Raw genomic sequence first — 20,170 nt, 5'->3', positions numbered from 1 at the left:
CAATGGACTTTTGGATGGCTCACCAGAACTATCACGGTGGGTCCCAGCATGGCAGCGCCAGAAAATCCCAGCCTTAGGCATCTTTTTCAGCAGCAGAGACGGCCCGCATTGGGGGGGTCTTCCGGTTCCACTGACGTCTACCGGGTTTTGGGTGCCTGCACCCTCCACCGCCAGCGAACACACCACGCGAGGTCGCCAACGGTGGAATGAGAAGATCTGCCGATGGGAAAGGCCAGAAAATCCCAGCACTGCACGGCATGGTGGCACGATTGTTAGCACTACTGCCTCACAGTGCCGGGGACACAGGTACGATTCCACCCTCGGTTGGAGTTTGTGTGGAGTTTGCACGTTCATCGAACCATAGAATTGACAGCGCAGAAGTAGGCCATTCGGCCCACCGAGTCTGCACCGGCTTCTGGAAAGAGCACCCCACCCAGGTCCACACCTCCACCTCATCCCCACAACCCAGCAACCCCACCCAACCTTTTTGGACACCATGGGCAATTTAGCATGGACACTCCACCTAATCTGCATTAATTTGGACTGTGGGAGCAAATCGGAGCATCCAGAGGAAACCAACGCAGACACAGGGAGAATGTGCAGACTCCATCCAGACAGTGACCCAAGCCAGGAATCGAACCATGAACCCTGGAGCTGTGAAGTAGCAGTGCTAACCAGTGTGCTACAGTGTCACCCGTGTTTGCATGGGTTTCCTCTGGGTGTTCGGTTTCCTCCCCGAGTCCAAAGATGTGTAGGTTAGGTGGATAGGCCATACTAAATTTTTCCCCTGAGTATGCAGGCTTCGTGTGGTTACAGGGATAAGGTGGTGGATTGGGCCTAGGTACGGTATTTTTTTGAGGTGTCGGTGCAGACTCGATGGGCCGAATGGCCTCCTTCTGCACTGTAGGGATTCTACGATTCTGTGATTAAATAAAAGATGTCAGCTGTGGCTTAGTCGTAGAGGTCTCTACTCTTGTTCAGAAGCTTGAGAGTTCAAGAGCCACACTAGGGGCTATTGCACAGAATTTCAACTGACACTCCAGTACCATTATGCTGCCATACTGAGGTGAGGAAACACTGCACATTAGAGGTGTCATTTTTCAGATGAACCAAGGCCCAGACTTACCTCGTAGATAAACTTGCAAATCCCAAGGCACTCTTCAAAGAGAACAGCGAAGTTCTCCTATGTCTATTGGCCAATATCTATCCATGAACCAATATCACTAAAACAGATTATCTGGTCATTATCACATTGCTTTTTGTGAGAGCCTGCTGTGCAGAAATTGGCTGCAATGTTTTCTATGTTATAACAGTAACTATATTTCAATGTACTTTATAAAATGCTTTGGGATAATCTGAGGTCATATAAATGTCAATCTTTCTTTCCAAATCTTTTCTTATTGAATCATAGAAATTTCAGTTCACAACAAGGTCACTTATTTCAATATGTTCTGCCAATACACGCTCCATGTCACAACTATTTATCTGCTTTAATCCCATTTCCAAGTTCTATCCATGTTTCCTTTTATATTTTTCTTTAGTCTTTCCTTTATTTAACTCAAGAAGGACTTATCTTTAATGGAGCTGTGTGATCATGCAATTCATGTTTTAATCAACCCAATGTGCAAAAATAACCCTTCTAATCTACTCCTTTATGTTTCTTAACACCTGTACTGCAGTGCATTTATTTTCCTAGTCTTTGCTACCTCTTGGCTCGACTATTCCAATGTTGTCCTCACCAGCCTTCCGCCTTACACCATCCATAAATTTGAGCTTATCCAACATTCTGCTACCTATATTCCAAATCCAACCAACCATCACCAGTGTACTCACTCACCTATGTTGTCTCCTGGTGAAGCCATGCCTTAATTTCAAAATTCTCAGTGTTGTTTCCAAATCCCTTCATGACCTTACCCATCCTTATTTCTGCAACCTCCTCCAATCCTGCCACCCTGGAAGATGTCTGTTCTCCTTTGATTCTGACCTCTAATGCATCCCTGATTTTTAATTGCTCCATCATTGGTGGTTGTACTTTCAATTGTCTAAGCTCTAAACTCAAGGATTCCTTTCTCAAACTTCATTGTCATTCTACCTTCCTGTACTTCTTTAAGGCACCCCTTAAAACTTACCTCATATACCATGACATTTGAAATGAAATGAAAATCGCTTATTGTCACAAGTAGGCTTCAGATGAAGTTATTGTGAAAAGACCCTAGTCGCCATATTCCGGCGCCTGTTTGGGGAGGCTGGTACGGGAATTGAACCGTGCTGCTGGCCTGCCTTGGTCTGCTTTCAAAGCCAGCAATTTAGCCCTCTGCTAAATCAGCCCCTCTGATTTCCTCTGTGGCTCGATGTCAAATTTTGTGGAGGCACATTGGCACAGTGGTTAGCATTGTTGCCTCACAGCGCCAGGGACCTGGGTTTGAGTCCGGCCTTTGGTGACTGTCTCTGTTGAGTTTGCACTTTCTCCCTGTGTCCGTGTGAGTTTCCTTTGGGCGCCCTGGTTTCCTCCCACAGTCCAAAGATGTGCAGGTTAGGTGGATTGGCCATGCTGTATTGCCCTTTAGTGTCCAACCGTTAGGTCGGGTTACAGGATTGTGAGGGAGTGGGCCTAGGTACGATGCTCTTTCAGAGGATTGGTGCAAACTCGATGGGCTGAATGTTCTGTACTGTAGTAATTGTATAGTGATTCTACAATGTCTGTTTGAAGCACTTTGAGATGGTTTACTGCATTAAAGATTCCATATAAGTGCAAGTTGTTGCTGTAGTGCAGATAAATATGCACAGAGCTTTTGAACACTCTCATTATAGCTGACTGTGAGATATATTTAGAATGAGTTCTGGAGGATTTTCTGATGGAAATGAGATAAATCATAAGAAGACAAAACAACAAAGCCTTTCTATAGTTCATGTGCAGAAGTCAAAGATCACGGCACATCTGGAACAGCGTTTGCCTGTTTGTCACAGAAGCCAGAGGCCCAATGTTCACAGCACCAGCAAATTAACCACATTTTTTTTGAGAAATCTGCACCACCCACGCTTGAAAATGGTCAAATCTATGTTGCAGACCACAGTCGAGATGTAACTGTTACAGGAACTAAAAAAATAAATATATCACATGTTAATCTGGAATGACACTAAACAAAACTGGAGTCTGCTTCTTGGTTGACAAAAGAGGTGAGTAAAATAATTCTGTGGGGGTGGGGAGTGGGATAAATCATAGAATTTACAGTGCAGAAGGAGGCCATTCGGCCCATCGAGTCTGCACCGGCTCTTGGAAAGAGCACCCTACCCAAGGTCAACACCTCCACCCTATCCCCATAGCCCAGTAACCCCACCCAACACTAAGGGCTATTTTGGACACTAAGGGCAATTTATCATGGCCAATCCACCCAACCTGCACATCTTTGGACTGTGGGAGGAAACCGGAGCACCCGGAGGAAACCCATGCACACACGGGGAGGACGTGCAGACTCCGCACAGACAGTGACCCAAGCCGGAATCGAACCTGGGACCCTGGAGCTGTAAAGCAATTGTGCTAACCACAATGCTACCGTGCTGCCCACGTGCTACCGCGATTTTAAAAGAAGTGTGAGAGATTAGATAAAAAGTGTATGTAATTAATAAAACAGGTCAATAATCAGGGAGTATCATGAACTACTGTGGGTGTCTTTGATTAATTCATTTTATGTTATATGATTAAAAATGATTATTTGTGTACACCTACAAGGAACTTGGCTTATATAATAATGTATGCTTTAAGATTACATTTCATAGAATCATAGACTACCTACAGTGCAGAAGGAGGTCAATCGGCTCATTGAGTCTGCACCAACCGTACCTAGGCCCATTCCCCAACCCTGTTCATGCAATTTCACCCGAAGGAGCAATTTAGCATAGCCAATCCACCTAACCTGCACATCTTTGGACAGTGGGAGGAAACCGGAGCACCCGGAGGAAACCCACGCAGACACGGGGAGAAGGTATGAACTCCACACAGACAGTTACCTGAGGTCGAAATCGAACCCGTGTCTCTGGAACTGTGAGGCAGCAGTGCTAACCACTGTGCCGCTGTACCATATTTGGGGGAAGGTAGGATCTCAAATAAAATAAAGTAATTGAAAAGCAATATTTCAAGACAGAGAAACATTGTCACAAACACAGATTCAAGTTTGCTTATGTGGTGATTCAAGCAATGAACGATGGCAAAAATAAATTGGGAGCACACTGGCATACCTCGGAGACCCAGGATTAGAGGAGCCGGTGAAGTATAATGGTGTCGAACACAGCCAGAACAAAATTATTTTAGCATATTGCTAAACATAAATCTGTTTTCATTTTGATAAAGAGAATAAATATTAGCTCTGAATATTCCAAGAAGAAAAATTAAAACAAATCCATTCCAGTTGAGTATCATAGAATCATCATAGAATTTACAGTGCAGAAGGAGGCCATTCGGCCCATCGAGTCCGCACCGGCTCTTGGAAAGAGCACCCCACCCAAGATCAACACCTCCACCCTATCCCCATAACCCAGTAACCCCACCCAACACCAAGGGCAATTTTGGACACTATGGGCAATTTAGCATGGCCAATCCACCTAACCCGCAAATCTTTGGACTGTGTGAGGAAACCGGAGCACCCGGAAGAAACCCACGCACACACGGGGAGGATGTGCAGACTCCGCACAGACAGTGACCCAAGCCGGAATCGAACCTGGGACTCTGGAGCTGTGAAGCATTTGTGCTATCCACAATGCTACCGTGCTACCCCACAATGCTACTGTGCTGCCCCACAATGCTACCGTATCGTTTTTCAGAAAACATCGAGCAGTATGAAGTTTGTTAAATGTATTAAAGTCAGAAAACAAAATATACTTTGACAATCAAAATACTGTTCTAATTAAACTTTTCTTTACTTTCATTTGTCGTTATAGTTCTATTTGATGATTATAATAGACTCGTTCTGGTGTTGGAATGTAAAGCACAGTTGTCTTAAATGAATTATATGCTCACCTCACCTTACACATCAAAAAAGAACGCTAGACATGCATAGTTGGTCACATGCTCAATGCCTTGGTCAGAGCCTTGCACTGAGCATGTGACAAATTTTTCATGTCATGAGAAAGTGGACTACAGAATAGATTTTTTCTTGATGCTATAAATGGCCGAAGGTGAGTTTCTCAAGTTCCTAGGGCATGCTGCAACCCCTTGTATGCTATCAAAACGTGGCTTCCCACGGATAGACTTACTTTAACCGAGCGCAAAACTCAAAGAATTCCAACATGGTTCTTACAGGTGTTGGGAAAAATTGCTCACTGATCAAAAACAATAATAGGAGGAGCCCTTTTATGAAGGGTGTTTACGATGGTTTGAATGGGAGGGATTTAGGGATGAATTTGAAAGTGTGTATCCTAGATGGCTGAAGATAGATTTAATAGTAGTGTGAAAGGAGGAAGGTTATGCACAAGAGATTACTCCTCAGGGACGCCATGGCTCGAGAAGGCAGCACCCCACCACCTTCTCAAGGGTAACTAGGGACAGGCAGTAAATGCTGGCCTAGCCAGCAATTCCTGAATCCTGTAAATGAATAAAAAAAAGATATGGAAAGTTTGGTAGGGAGGGACCGTAGTTACATATGTCGGGAGTGTTGAGGCCATGGAGGGATTTAAATATGAAGTTGAAAACTTTGGAGTACTGGGAAGCAATTTAATAGGGGAGCTGGGCCAATATGAGTTCTATTAGGTAATGCAGCTGAGTTCTGGATCAGTTGAAGTTTACAAAGAGGATAGGTAGTACAAATCAGCCCAAGAAGTATTGGAAGAATTGAGTCTGAAGGTTAATTTGCAAAAAAATAAAGGTTTCAATGATAGAGGAGTTGGAAATAGATTGTGATGTATTTGGATTTGTGCGAGTTCAGCTCAGGGTTGGTTTGGACATGGAAATTCAGACACAGACAGTTAGATTCAGTCTGAGATGTTCACCAAGGATTAAAATAGAAACCGTGTCAGTGGAATAGAATTTATGGTGGGATCTGAACAATGATTTCTGCCTGCCTAAAATTTATCGAGAGGAAATTGTGTCTCTCCTGAGACTTGATGCCAGGCAAACAATTTGACAGCACAAAAGTAGTGGAGGGCTCCAGAGAGTTTGGGAAGAGGAAGAGATGGATGGCATGGGTGTATAAGTGGAATCTGACCCCATAGGGCTGAATTTTTAAAAGAATTTGGGGTCTGGATCAAAGGCCAGTGGGCACCCAATTCGGTACCGCCAGTATCCTCTACCACGATTCCAGCTTGAAGCGATTTTGAAAGGGGCCAACTTAGGGACAGATTGGCAAGGGGCAGGTAGTCAATTGCCATTTAATGAAACGTTATCTCGGGCCTGTTCCCATGCTGACTAGAGATTTCAGTAGGCAATGTAAGCAGAAGCCCCCAGAATCAAGTGACAGTTTTCTTGAGGCATTCTTTGTTTGGTTCCAATTTAATCACTTCACTATTTGACATCAATGATGCCCACACTGCGCTTCTATCATTGTCACTCTCTCAGCAGCCCATTACAATAGATTGAATTGTAATCTGGGGCGAAATTCTCCGGAAACGGCGTGATGTCCGCCGACTGCCGCCCAAAACGGCGCAAATCAGACGGGCATCGCGCCGCCCCAAAGGTGCGGAATGCTCCGCATCTTTGGGGGCCGAGCCCCAACCTTGAGGGGCTAGGTCGGCGCGGATGAATTTCCGCCCCGCCAGCTGGCGGAAAAGGCCTTTGGTGCCCCGCCAGCTGGCGCGGAAATGACATTTCCGGGCGGCGCATGCGCGGGAGCGTCAGCGGGCGCTGATGGCATTCCCGCGCATGTGCAGTGGAGGGAGTCTCTTCCGCCTCCGCCATGGTGGAGACCGTGGCGGAGGCGGAAGGGAAAGAGTGCCCCCACGGCACAGGCCCGCCCGCGGATCGGTGGGCCCCGATCGCGGGCCAGGCCACCGTGGGGGCACCCCCCGGGGCCAGATCGCCCCGCGCCCCCCCCCCCCCCCCAGGACCCCGGAGCCCGCCCGCGCCGCCTTGTCCCGCTGGTAAGGTAGGTGGTTTAATTTACGCCGGCGGGACAGGCATTTTAGCGGCGGGATTTCGGCTCATCTGGGCCGGAGAATCGAGCGGGGGGGCCCGCCAACCGGCGCGACGCGATTCCCGCCCCTGTCGAATATCCAGTGCCAGAGACTTCGGCGACCGGCGGGGGGTCGGAGAATCTCGCCCCTGGTGTCTATATAAATACAATTAGTGTCAAAATTGACTCTTAAATTGCAAATGATTTTAGAATTATTATTTTGGGTATCACTGGATTATTTTCCGAATATTTTTAACATCCTTATTTGCTCCAGGTAAATGACTTTCCCAGTTCACTCTATTACTCCTGGAAAGATATTTATTAATAATGTTTTATTGTCACAAGTATGAAGTTACTGTGAAAAGCCCCTAGTCACCACATTCCGGCGCCTGTTCGGGGAAGCCTGCACAGGAATTGAATCCGCGCTTCTGGCCTTGTTCTGCATTACAAACCAGCTGTCTAGCCCACTGAGCTAAACCAGCCCTTGTTGTATGCCTCATCATGGCATTGTTGTATTGGAAGGTAACAAACAATAACATGCTTTTGTCAGTTGAACATGAAATGAAGTTAGATTAAGCTGTTGCTGGAATAGTCTGACACCTATCTATGCCATTATATAGCTTCCCAACACCTTTTACTGATGGAGGAACTACTTTGATCTGCTGAATGGTCAATGATAGCAACTAGAAACAAAATTCAACTACATTCTGTTGGGTTTTATTTGCATGAGTTTTTGGATGTTTTCTATTTTAAGATTATAATTTTGTTATCTCAAAACCATTTAATATTTTCTTTCACTGTATCTAAATATTTATCAAATTAAATCTGTGGTTTATTCACAAAATATGCAAGTAAATAATGGAACATGGCCTGTGGTTTATGGAACAAGCTCCTTCAAATGGCATATTGGACTTCCATCAATCTCACTCATTGTCTGCAGACAAATTATCATGGCCAACACACCCAAAACAATAATCCCAGCTGAAAACAGGCTTCTCAGCATTCAGCCCTGACCATTTCTGTACTACTGGTGATTTTTCCATAGTCCCAATAAACTAGAGTCTCAGGAGTTCCTATTGATCTGTGCTAACAGAAAAACACATTGCTCAATAGAGTTTATGTTACATCCATTGAATATTGGCAGTCTAAGTATACATTTCAAAAAACTATTTTATAATAGAAAATGGAGCCATCCTTTTTAATTGAGCTGCACATCATGTAATTTCTCTTAAGTGGTGATCTGACTTATTTTGCTGTCTGTCTGACTGGTTAATAACTATGATTGATCAAATGCTGCATTATTATTTTATAGCTTTTGAAAACCAATACTTTTAAAGTGAATACATCCTATCTGAAGTTCCTATTACATTATTTAGTAATGTTTACCCAAAAGAGGCATAGATGTAGGCCCAGGAGAGAGGGAGGGTCACAACTGAGAGGTGCCCCAGATATGCCTGGATTGCACAGAAACTGTCCACAAAGTTTCAACTTCCTTTGGAAAATTACCCTGCATCTGAAATCCTTGGAAAATCAGTGGAATCAGATTGCATTAAATCTCGCAAGGCATTGCGAGCCAGGTAGATCCTGTGAGCGGGGTCTCCCAGCTTTCAACGGCCACACTCCTTTTTTCCACTCCTGTTTTTGGTAGGATGGATCGACGGCACAAACAGAAAATGCCTCTGGGGTCTGAAAACGTGGTTTACCCCAGCAGGACATTCTGTAGCGATTGTCCCCCCTCCTCTGCCAATGATGCAACGGGAATCTCTTTCAACCCTTTCAGTGAAGTAAGTTCCCCTCCTCTCAGTCCTAAATGATCAGTCCCTTATCCTGAGACTGTACCCCAATGCCATTTAGAGCCCCTCACCAGTGGAAATAATCTTTCAGTGTTAACCCTATCAAGCCCTTTCAGAATTTTGTATGATTGATTGAGATCACCGTGCATTCTTCTGAACTCCAGATGAAATAGACACAATTTGCTCAGTCTCTCATCATGAAACAACCTCTCATCCTAGGAAACAATTTAGTGAACCTTAATTGTACCACTTCCAATGCAGGTATATCTTTTCCTGAATGTGGGGGACAAAAACTGCCCACAGTGCTCCGACTGTGGTCTCACCAAAACCCCACACAACTCTAGCAAGCCGAGAAACGCATGGCCATTCAACGCGACTTGTGTTGAATAAAGACGCCTGAATGTGAAATTTGTGACCTAGGCCGCACACAGCCCTGTTGTTTTACAATGGGGAGCTCTGCTAGCCGGAACTCCCCATTGTACCCCCCAACACCTAGACCGGGCAATCCCGGCTCGATCGAGCGTATGCAAGAAATGCCATCTTGGCATCTTGGCAGTGAAACCCGGGCACCATGGTTGTGCAATTTGAGAACCTTGGCAGTGGCAGGCTGGCACACATATGGCACTGCCAGGTTACCCAGGTGGCACTAGCAGTGCCAGGACACCACTCTGCCAAAAGGGCATGCACTTGGTGGCCTCCGATACCCTTGCAGACCCCCATGAATGCCGTTCTGTTTGGTCCTCGTTTGTGGGGGCCAGTACTAAACGTCACTCACCTGAGGCCCCCGAAGCAAAGTGATTAAATCCCAATGCCTCAGGTACCTTGGGAATCTGCACATTAGAGTGATGCTTACTGCCTCGCTCTAATATGCAAGTCTGGTAAAATGTGACCCCGTCCATTGTGGTCTCGCCAGATTGCATTAAATCTCGCAAGGCATTGCGAGCCAGGTAGATCATGTGAGCGGGGTCTCCCAGCTTTCAATGGCCACACTGCGCCACGGCGAGCTGCTTTTCTGGCGTAGCATGGCCGGAGGATCGTGCCCTTTGTGTCATTTTCCTGTTAGCATTTTTCTTCACATTGGCGGGAACCGCCCTACTAGCCGAAGAGTTAGCTAACGGGAGCGGTGGGTGCGGTCGGGTGACTGCAGCTCATTATATTAGTCTTGTTTTAGATAATGGGCTTAGTGTTTTTGTTCAGTTGCGGGTTAGGTTTATTAGAAGTAGGTTTTGGGGGTTTTTGGTCACCTTACTGGTGTATGTATATTTGGGTATGGTATTGTTTGAGGGTGGGGGGCAGGAATGGTTTGCTGAAGTTGACTGCAGATTTTTCTTTGTTTCGTCTTGCTAGTGGGTTTGGTGGCCATCTTGGGTGGGCTGTACTTTCTATGGAACTGTTGGATAATCCCTCTTGGGTGCAAATGCCTGACTTTGGATCGAGGGAGGGTGGGAGGCCCCCAATCTGTTTGGTCACCTGGAATGTCGGGGAGTTGAATAGACCAGTGGAAAGGTCAAGGGTATTTGCTCACCTTAAATGTTTGAATGCTGATGTGGGTTTCTACAGAAGACTCATTTGCAGGTAAGGGACCAGGCAAGGTTGCGGAAGAAGTGGGTGGGGTATGTTTGTCATTCGGGCTTTGATGGTGCACTGCAATTTTAATTAACAAAAGGGTTAAATTTCCTGCCGCTAAGATCTTGGCAGACTCCAATGGTAGACATGTTATTGGTTGTGGGTCTTGGAGGGCACCTCGGTGGTCCTGGTTAAAGTTTACCCCACAAACTGGGATGATATAGGTTTTATTATCAGGCTCCATCGATTCATAACAGCTAATCTTGAGGGTGATGTATACTGTGTTCTGGATTCCGGCCCGGATCGATCCGAGCCCAAGCCAAACCTCTGACTCCATCGGGGTGGCAAATGTGCTATTGGTTTACATGGAGCAGCAGGTTGGGGAGAGGGGGGGAGGGGTCGTGGAAACAGATCCGTGGCATTTTTTTCAACCACGTGATAGATTTTTTTTTTCCCGTGTCCACCAGATATACTCACATACTGGCCGGGATTCTCTGAAATCCCAGCGTCAATGGGCCTCCAGGCCCAGGCATTCACCCCTCCTTCGGGGGCTAGTATGGCGCAGGCGTGCTGTGCGCTCAAAAGCCGGCGCGACATGGCCAGCGCGGGTTAAAATTGGGATTTAATCAAAGTGATTAAATCCCAATGCCTCAGGTACCTTGGGAATCTGCACATTAGAGCGATGCTTACTGCCTCGCTCTAATATGCAAGTCTGGTAAAATGTGACCCCGTCCATTGTGGTCTCGCCAGATTGCATTAAATCTCGCAAGGCATTGCGAGCCAGGTAGATCATGTGAGCGGGGTCTCCCAGCTTTCAATGGCCACACTGCGCCACGGCGAGCTGCTTTTCTGGCGTAGCATGGCCGGAGGATCGTGCCCTTTGTGTCATTTTCCTGTTAGCATTTTTCTTCACATTGGCGGGAACCGCCCTACTAGCCGAAGAGTTAGCTAACGGGAGCGGTGGGTGCGGTCGGGTGACTGCAGCTCATTATATTAGTCTTGTTTTAGATAATGGGCTTAGTGTTTTTGTTCAGTTGCGGGTTAGGTTTATTAGAAGTAGGTTTTGGGGGTTTTTGGTCACCTTACTGGTGTATGTATATTTGGGTATGGTATTGTTTGAGGGTGGGGGGCAGGAATGGTTTGCTGAAGTTGACTGCAGATTTTTCTTTGTTTCGTCTTGCTAGTGGGTTTGGTGGCCATCTTGGGTGGGCTGTACTTTCTATGGAACTGTTGGATAATCCCTCTTGGTGCAAATGCCTGACTTTGGATCGAGGGAGGGTGGGAGGCCCCCAATCTGTTTGGTCACCTGGAATGTCGGGGAGTTGAATAGACCAGTGGAAAGGTCAAGGGTATTTGCTCACCTTAAACGTTTGAATGCTGATGTGGGTTTCTACAGAAGACTCATTTGCAGGTAAGGGACCAGGCAAGGTTGCGGAAGAAGTGGGTGGGGTATGTTTGTCATTCGGGCTTTGATGGTGCACTGCAATTTTAATTAACAAAAGGGTTAAATTTCCTGCCGCTAAGATCTTGGCAGACTCCAATGGTAGACATGTTATTGGTTGTGGGTCTTGGAGGGCACCTCGGTGGTCCTGGTTAAAGTTTACCCCACAAACTGGGATGATATAGGTTTTATTATCAGGCTCCATCGATTCATAACAGCTAATCTTGAGGGTGATGTATACTGTGTTCTGGATTCCGGCCCGGATCGATCCGAGCCCAAGCCAAACCTCTGACTCCATCGGGGTGGCAAATGTGCTATTGGTTTACATGGAGCAGCAGGTTGGGGAGAGGGGGGGGAGGGGTCGTGGAAACAGATCCGTGGCATTTCTTTCACCCACGTGATAGATTTTTTTTTTCCCGTGTCCACCAGATATACTCACATACTGGCCGGGATTCTCTGAAATCCCAGCGTCAATGGGCCTCCAGGCCCAGGCATTCACCCCTCCTTCGGGGGCTAGTATGGCGCCGGCGTGCTGTGCGCTCAAAAGCCGGCGCGACATGGCCAGCGCGGGTCCGCGCATGCGCGTGGGTTGCCGTCTCCGCACCGGCCCCCGGGCCATATGGTGGAGACCTACAGGAGCCCGACGCGGAGGAACATAGGTGTCCCCCCCCGGAATTAGCCTGCCCGCCGGTCGGTAGACCCCGATCGCGGGCCTGGCTGCTGTGGAGGCCCCCCCCAGAGTCGGATCCCCCTGCCCCCCCACACAGCTGGACGGCCCCCGCAGCCAGAACCCCGAGGTCCCACCGGGTGGGGGCATACGTAACCCATGACGGTGGGACTCAGCGGAACTCGGCGTGCACTCGGCCCATCGAGCGCGGAGAATCACCGCGTGGGCCACTTTCAACGGCCCCCGACTGGCGCGGTGATGACTGCGCGGGTGCGATTGGCACCAATTCTCTGGTTGCCGGAGAATCGGCGGCCCGGCGTCGGAGCGGCGTGGCGCAATTTTCGTGCCCCCCCCCCGGCGATTCTCCAACCCGCCGCAGGATCGGAGAATCCCGGCCATTGACCTTTTTGTGGCAGGTAGGTCTCTCCTCCCTTTGGTGGAAAGGGTGGGTTACTCAGCGATTGTGATTTCAGAGCATGCCCCACATTTTGTGGATTTGGTACTAAAGTCTGGCCCCTCCCAACTTCCGTCATGGAGATTGGATACAGCATTGTCAGCGGACAAAGAAATTGCGAACGCATGTCCACTGCCATTGGGGAATATATTAAATTTAATAAAAGTGAGCCTATCTCACCGTCTACATTGTGGGAAGACTTTAAGGTGGTTATCAGGGGGGAAGATAATTTCCTCCAAAGTGCGCATGGTAAGGACTGCGAGGGTGAGGGTGAAGCGGCAGAGGTTGCTGGACTCCATCTTTGAGGTGGACCATCAATATTCACTTGCCCCAACCCCAGAGTTGCTGGCAAGCAGCAAAAAGCTGCAGACACAATTTTAATTGTTATCAATGGGTGAGGCGGTGGGTTTGAGGGGTGTATTTTATGAACACTGTGAGTAGGCCAGTCGCTTTTTAGCTCATCAGCTGAGGTGGCAGGCAGCTTCCCAGGAGATGGTACAGATAAGAGCCTTGAGTGACACTTTAGTTTCTGTCCCGCTTAAGGTCAATCCAGCTTTTGAAACATTTTATCGGGATCTCTATAGATCGGATCCCCAGCGGAGGGTTCGGCCATGATGGATTTTTTGGATGGGTTATCCAACCCAGTGGTGGAGAGCGAGAGCCGGGAAGATTTTGAATCCCCTTTGGGCCCAGAGGAAATTAGGAATGTATTGGGTTGATGCAGACGAGTTAAGCTTCTGAACCGGATGGTTTCCCAATTGAGTTTTATAAGAGGTTTATGGAACAATTGATCCCTCTGATTTTACATATGTTTAATGACTCTTTGACTTGGGGTTCGTTGCCTGTTACACGTGCGCAGGCCTCTATTTCCCTAATCCTTTAGAAAGCCAAGGACCCTACGGAATGTGGGTTGTATCGATCTATTTCACTGGTTTTTTTTGAACAAGCAATTTTATTGAGGTATTTTAGGCATATAGAAAAAGTGACATTGTACAGTACAAAAAAAAGAAGTCAAGACACAAATTAAACATAGTGCAAACCACGGCTCAGTTCACGCACGGACCTACCTCAATACCCCCTTACTCTACTCTACTCTACCCTAGCCCCCACCCCCCCCCCCCCCCACTCTCCCCCCCCCCACCCCCCGCTGACGCTTACTCCTCTGCGAAGATGTCAATAGGGGTTGGTTTAGCACACTGGGCTAAATCGCTGGCTTTGAAAGCAGACCAAGGCAGGCCAGCAGCACGGTTCAATCCCCGTACCAGCCTCCCCGAACAGGCGCCGGAATGTGGCGACTTGGGCTTTTCACAGTAACTTCATTTGAAGCCTACTTGTGACAATAAGCGGTTTACATTTTCATTCCAATAAATGGCTGCCACCTTCGGGCGAACCCTAATAGCGAACCTCTCAAGGCAAACTTGACTTTCTCCAGACTAAGAAAGCTCGCCTTGTCCGATAGCCATACCTCAGCCCTCGGGGGCTTTGAGTTCCTCCATGCTGACAGTATTCGTCGCCGGGTTACCTGGGAAGCAAAGGCCTCTCTCTCTTCCTGGACTCTCGGGTCCTCCGAAATCCCAAAGATTGCCACCTCAGGGCTCATTACCACCCCAATTTTCAATACTTGGGACATGACATCTGCGAATCCCTGCCAATACCCCCTGAGTTTAGGACACGACCAGAACAGGTGTACATGGTTAGCCGTCCCTCCGGCGCATCTAGCACACTTGTCCTCCAGCCCAAAGAATCTGCTCATCCGGGCCACCGTCATGTGGGCCCGGTGCACGACCTTAAACTGGATCAGGCTGAGACTGGCACATGTTGCGGTCGTGTTTACTCTGCTCAGGGCTCTGCCCAGATACTGTCCTCCATCTCCCCCCCAAGCTCCTCTTTCCACTTAAGCTTCAGGTCCTCGGTCTGCATATCCTCAGCTCCCATTAGCTCCTTGTAGACGTCTGAGACTCTACCCTCTCCCACCTCTCCTAGAAACTACCCTGTCCTGCCGCCCCTTCGGCGGGAGATGCGGGAAGGACAGCACCAGTCTGCGTACAAAATCCCGCACCTGCAAGTATCTACGTCGTTCCCTCTTGCCAGCCCAAACTTCTCCTCCAGCGCCCTCATGCTCGGAAAGCACCCTTCCAGGAACAGATCCCCCATCCTCATAATCCCCGCCCTCCTCCTCAGTCGATACCCCCCTGTCCATGTTCCCCGGGGCAAATCGGTGGTTGCTGCAGCTTGGGATCCACACCAATGCTCTTACCTCCCCTACATGCCTCCTCCACTGGCCCCAGATCCGAAAAGCCGCCACCACTATCGGGCTGGTGGAGTACCGAGCCAGTGGAAGCAGCAGAGGTGCCGTGACCAGGGCTGCTAAGCTAGTGCCCCTGCACAAAGCCCTATTTCATTGTTAAATGTGGATGCTAAGTTACTTGCAAAGGTGCTGGTACTGTGGTTGGAGTCCTCCTCCCAGGAGTGATCTTGGAAGACCAGCCAGGTTTCATCAGTGGGGCAGCAATTGTCGGCCAATATACGTTGGCTATTAAATGTTGTCCTCTCCCCCTCTTCAGGGGTAGTGGAAGAGAAGCTGAAGTAAGTTAAGGTGAAGTTTTGAGGGAATTGAAAGTAAGGCCAATGTTCTTAAAGTCAATTTATTACGGAATGGGCAGTTGATGGACAGAAGTGATTGGAGAGTGGGACCTTGGGTGGATGAGAACAGGGACTATAGCATTCTGAGTGAGGGTGGAGACTGGCTAGAAGACTGTTTGAGAATAAAATACTGAGGATGTTGAAAATCTAAAATAAACACAGAAAATGCTAGAAATAGGCAGCAGGCTGCACCACTGGAGATGCAAATGGAGTTAACATTTCAGGTCAATAACCTATCGTCAGGCTGCCAGATCAACAAGCTGAAACATGAACTCTATTGCTTTATCCATAGGAGCTGCCTGATCTGTTAAATATTTCCGATGATACGAGGATAACTTCTCTGTGATATTTTTGTGGATTCGATGCTGGCCTGGGAAGGGAGATGGCGATGGAAGCATATGGCATGAGGAATGTGGAAAAACTGTCTCAGTAACTGAACTGATGTGGGGGAAGAAAATGATCAAGCATTACATCAAAGTTCCACACCTCCTTATTTAGCCTGAGGCGGTGGCAACGAGGGAGATTGATGAAATTAAGGCCAAAGGATTGCAGGTGCCAGTGATGTCAAAGAAAAGGTTTTGGTTTTGATGATTTTAAGATGTAGGAAAGTTTGACTCATTCACGCCTTAAATCTCAACCAGGAAATTGAAGAGTGTAGAAGCAGCCTTTGGGATCAATGTAGGAGGCTGACAGATAAAGCTGTGCTTCATCAGTAGACGTTCAGAAGCTGGCATCATACTTCTGGATGATATTGCTGAGCAGCAGTGTGAAAAAGAATGAGCCAAGGTTTCAGTGCAAAGCCACTTTCTCACACGCAATGTTTCAGTAATGCCATTGACTTATCGATTGCAACATTGTTAATTTTCCACGAGCTCATCTGGTCAAGAGAAGCACTCCTCTGGGCTGCTTTGTGGAATGAACACCCAATAGGGTTCAACTGAAAGTCAATAATTTCAGTGAGGTATTTGGGGGTAATTTTAATCAAACCTGCCAGGCAGGAAACCCCCAAAGATAAGATTGAGCACCAGTTTCATATCTCATCGGATTTGAATAAAGTGTAAGACTGTGATCCCATCAGCTTCATGAGATAGGGGGTAAGGCTGAATGTGCAGCTTTCACATCTGAACCATAAGAAAGCAAAAGTTTGTTGTCAAAGGCAGATTAAAATTTAATAAGTACATGTAGCTGAGACTCTCTTAACTGATTCAATAATTGTACAGACTGCACGGTCTTAGTTTTCTTTTGATGTCACGTTTCTGCTGTAAGGTTCGCAAAAATCTTGGTGTGATAGTCACCACTGATTATATAGTAATTGTAATGATGATTATGAGAGGTAATACGGTAAGGCTCCTGTACTATAGGTACAGGGGTAAACCCCTGCCTGCTGGCTCCGCCCAGTAGGCGGAGTATAAATGCGTGTGCACACCCGAGCTGCTTCCATTCTGGTAGCAGCTGCCGGAGGCCACACATCTCTGCTTAATAAAGCCTTGATTATTCTCTACTCTCGTCTCGTAGTAATTGATAGTGCATCACCTGGTCAATCAAAATTGCAGGCCTATTTGGCCTCCATGATCCCCGTCCCATTTCCCCTTTGTGACAAATTAATTAAATATGCAGGATGGGGAGGGTCTCATTGCAAATAGTGTTCCTCAGGGAGCGAGGGAAATTAAGTGTTGTTGCAATGCATTATTTGCTGCAGCTTATTAATGGGGCAGGTCAATAACAGGGAATAAACAAGCAGCATTCTCTTATGTTGAAAAAAAAATTGGTTTGATGAGTTGGTGGTGCAGAAAGAAGGGGTCTGGGTGACCTCTTGGGGGAAGGTGCCCCCTCCCCATGCCTGATTGAGGTACCCATTGCCTTTTTTTCTGCAGGCCTTATAAAATAAAATGCCTCTCTTTCCAGTCTGACTACGCCAATCATATTATGGTGTGGCGGTGTATTATTCAAGTCAATAGGCTTGCTTGCCCTTTCATTATTCACTTAAACATGGTGGGCAAGTTGCCGATTTCAGTGCCTGCCGAGCTCACATATTACAGGGGTTGGCTAAGGAGTGGCCGTGACCCCCCCCCCCCCCGCCCCCCCCCCCGCCCCCCCCCCCCCCCCCCACCCCCCCCCCCCCCCACCCCATCCTCCGAAAATAAACCCAGCGAGGGCATGTAAAATCCAGCCTATTGTGATGGTCACCAAACCTTTTTGTGTGGAACCTTCTGCAATTAGTGACAAGCCTCCACGCATCCCTGCCCTCCATTTTGGCAAGAAAGTGACAACCATTGACAGGATAGCTTCGTAGCCATTGCAGCAAACAATGTCATTGTTTTGCAATGCATGTATGTTGTTAGTAAGTTAACAAATGAAGAACCTTATGAGGGGTCTTATAGGTTCTGGGGATAACCTGACTCGTTTTGTTTTGTTTACCACACTATCCCTTAGCTCACAGGGATCAACTGAGCTGCAGAGTCAGCAGCATGAGAATCAGCAGGTTACGTTGCCATGAAGAGAATCACAGACAAGATGGATCTTTCCCCGCTTGATATCCACATATCTGCTCACAACTGTAATCAGCAGCAGGGACCAGGCTAATTTTTCTCCACTGTGACATAGAAACTAACTTGCAGGGGACGAAATTCATTTAAGTATCTCTACTCAGACTTATTTCGATTCCCCGGACAGTGCCATGGGCAGCTACCTGCGTGGGTCGCAAAACATTCTTCAATGATATTTAGAGGTGGGGATATGCAAACGAATTTCTCCTCCATCATAGCTCTGTGGATGACATTTTCCAAATGAGCCGAGAGTGCGGATCTACCATGGCTTACCTATTCAGGGGGAAAATTCTCGGTGATTTCAGAGGATCAACAAAATTAATTTTGAGCTCAATGATTTATGTTTTGGAGAATCAGATGATTGGTGTTATCAACAAAAGACTTGCCGCAGAGGACCACGATTAGTAGATTATTAATATACAAAGGTTCCTTTCATCTACTTTAATGTACAAAAAAATCTATTTTAAAGCTATGAGTTTGACTGAAATTGTACTCAATAGGAGTGAGTCTTTCATTTACTGAATCATTCCATTCTTACCGTTCCTGAAGACGGCTTTGCTTTACTGATTTGAATGGTGTGGATATGGTTGATGAGGGGTCCATGCTCTCTTTTGCAGGTTGACCTTGACAGCTCACAGTATGTACCGGAATAGAAGTTAGCCCAGATTGTACCATGCTGTGCATTGAATATACCTCAGAACAAGTCAGGCCTGGACTGAGACTACCTGCTGGCTCCACAATATCCTGGCTGGTTTGGATGGAAAGGCACCCTTAAACGGCAATTCATCTGTAAACGATCAGAAAAGAAAACTTTGTTGTGGTGAAAAGCACAAAATTCAAAGTCACTTCAGCCTGCAGAATATCGCATTTTGTTTAAAACTTTGCAGATGTCTATATATGCGCAATTCTAATCTTTTTTGAAACATAAACTTCACACTGCAAATAATAAGACCTAAAATATGAGGCAACAAAAGTTCTTCTTGCATGCAAATCCCTAAATATAAATAGCGAAGCAAACAATGTTAAAGTTCATATAACCTTGACATGTTTAAGGTTACTTTTGGATTAGAATAATACCTGGAATTTCTACTAAACAGAAAATATGCAGAAAAGCAATGAGCTTCGGGATGTGTATGCTGCCTCCTTCTTTAACTGAAGCCCAGAGTGGAAAAGGAACCTCTCGGGCAATTCAAGACTTCAGTACTTTATTGATCCTGTACATATTGGTCAAAGAGTAAGTTGCTGATGTTATTTGTTAAGCTTGTTTTAAGTTAAACCAAACTTTTCATGGTTAGATTTATATTGACTCAGTTTTATAGAGTATAACTTTGATCTTCATAATCATTTAGTATTGGATTGACTAGTAATTATATTGGTGCAGTTAATTAAATACTAAAACTATTTATGAGCATAATTTATCCAACTGCAGCTTTTTCTACCTTGATCCAAGAGTTAGCACAGCTGGAGAGTTAATTGAAGGTATTTATTCATTTTATACTGAGGTGGATCGAGATGGAGAATACAGCTACTGCTTATTTAGTAATATAGTTGAAAGCAACACAATTTCCATATCCTTTCTATTTCCTGGTTATGAATGACTTTGTAGTGCACTAAGTATAGCTCGTGTTTGATTCATATTGAACGAGCATTGCATTAAAATGAGAAGAATAAAACCTTTCATTTCTACAGTTGTGCCTTTTTTTTTGCAAATTGGTGACTTATTTTAAAATCAAAAATATCAGCAGTCAGGATGGTTAAGTGTCCACTTCCAGAGAATCCCGACAGTGCAGAAGGAGGCCATTTGGCCCATCGAGTCTGCACTGACCCTCCGAAAGAGCACTCTATCAAGGTCCACTTCCCCACTCTATCCTCATAACCCCAGTCAACCTGCACATCTTTGGATACTAAGGGGAATTTAGTACAACCAATCAATCTGGGTGCTTGACACTCATCTGCACCG

The 20,170-nt window shown here is 46.6% G+C and overlaps 1 protein-coding gene across 4 annotated transcripts in view; it reads right to left on the bottom strand.

The window, feature by feature from the left end:
* LOC140393864 (receptor-type tyrosine-protein phosphatase R-like) overlaps positions 1-20,170 on the bottom strand; it is a 164,660-nt gene that overhangs the window by 127,721 nt on the left and 16,769 nt on the right. For all 4 annotated transcript variants that reach the window (XM_072480399.1, XM_072480403.1, XM_072480402.1 and 1 more), the window contains exon 3: positions 18,749-18,997. In XM_072480399.1, the coding sequence (XP_072336500.1) occupies positions 18,749-18,894 (146 nt within the window). In that variant the 5' untranslated portion in view covers positions 18,895-18,997. The remainder of the gene's footprint in view (positions 1-18,748; positions 18,998-20,170) is intronic.

This window comes from Scyliorhinus torazame, chromosome 17 (assembly GCF_047496885.1).
Source record: "Scyliorhinus torazame isolate Kashiwa2021f chromosome 17, sScyTor2.1, whole genome shotgun sequence".
NCBI classification, from domain to species: Eukaryota; Metazoa; Chordata; class Chondrichthyes; order Carcharhiniformes; family Scyliorhinidae; genus Scyliorhinus; species Scyliorhinus torazame.
Note: the sequence above shows the minus strand (reverse complement) of the source record. Positions and strands in the feature narration are given on the sequence as shown.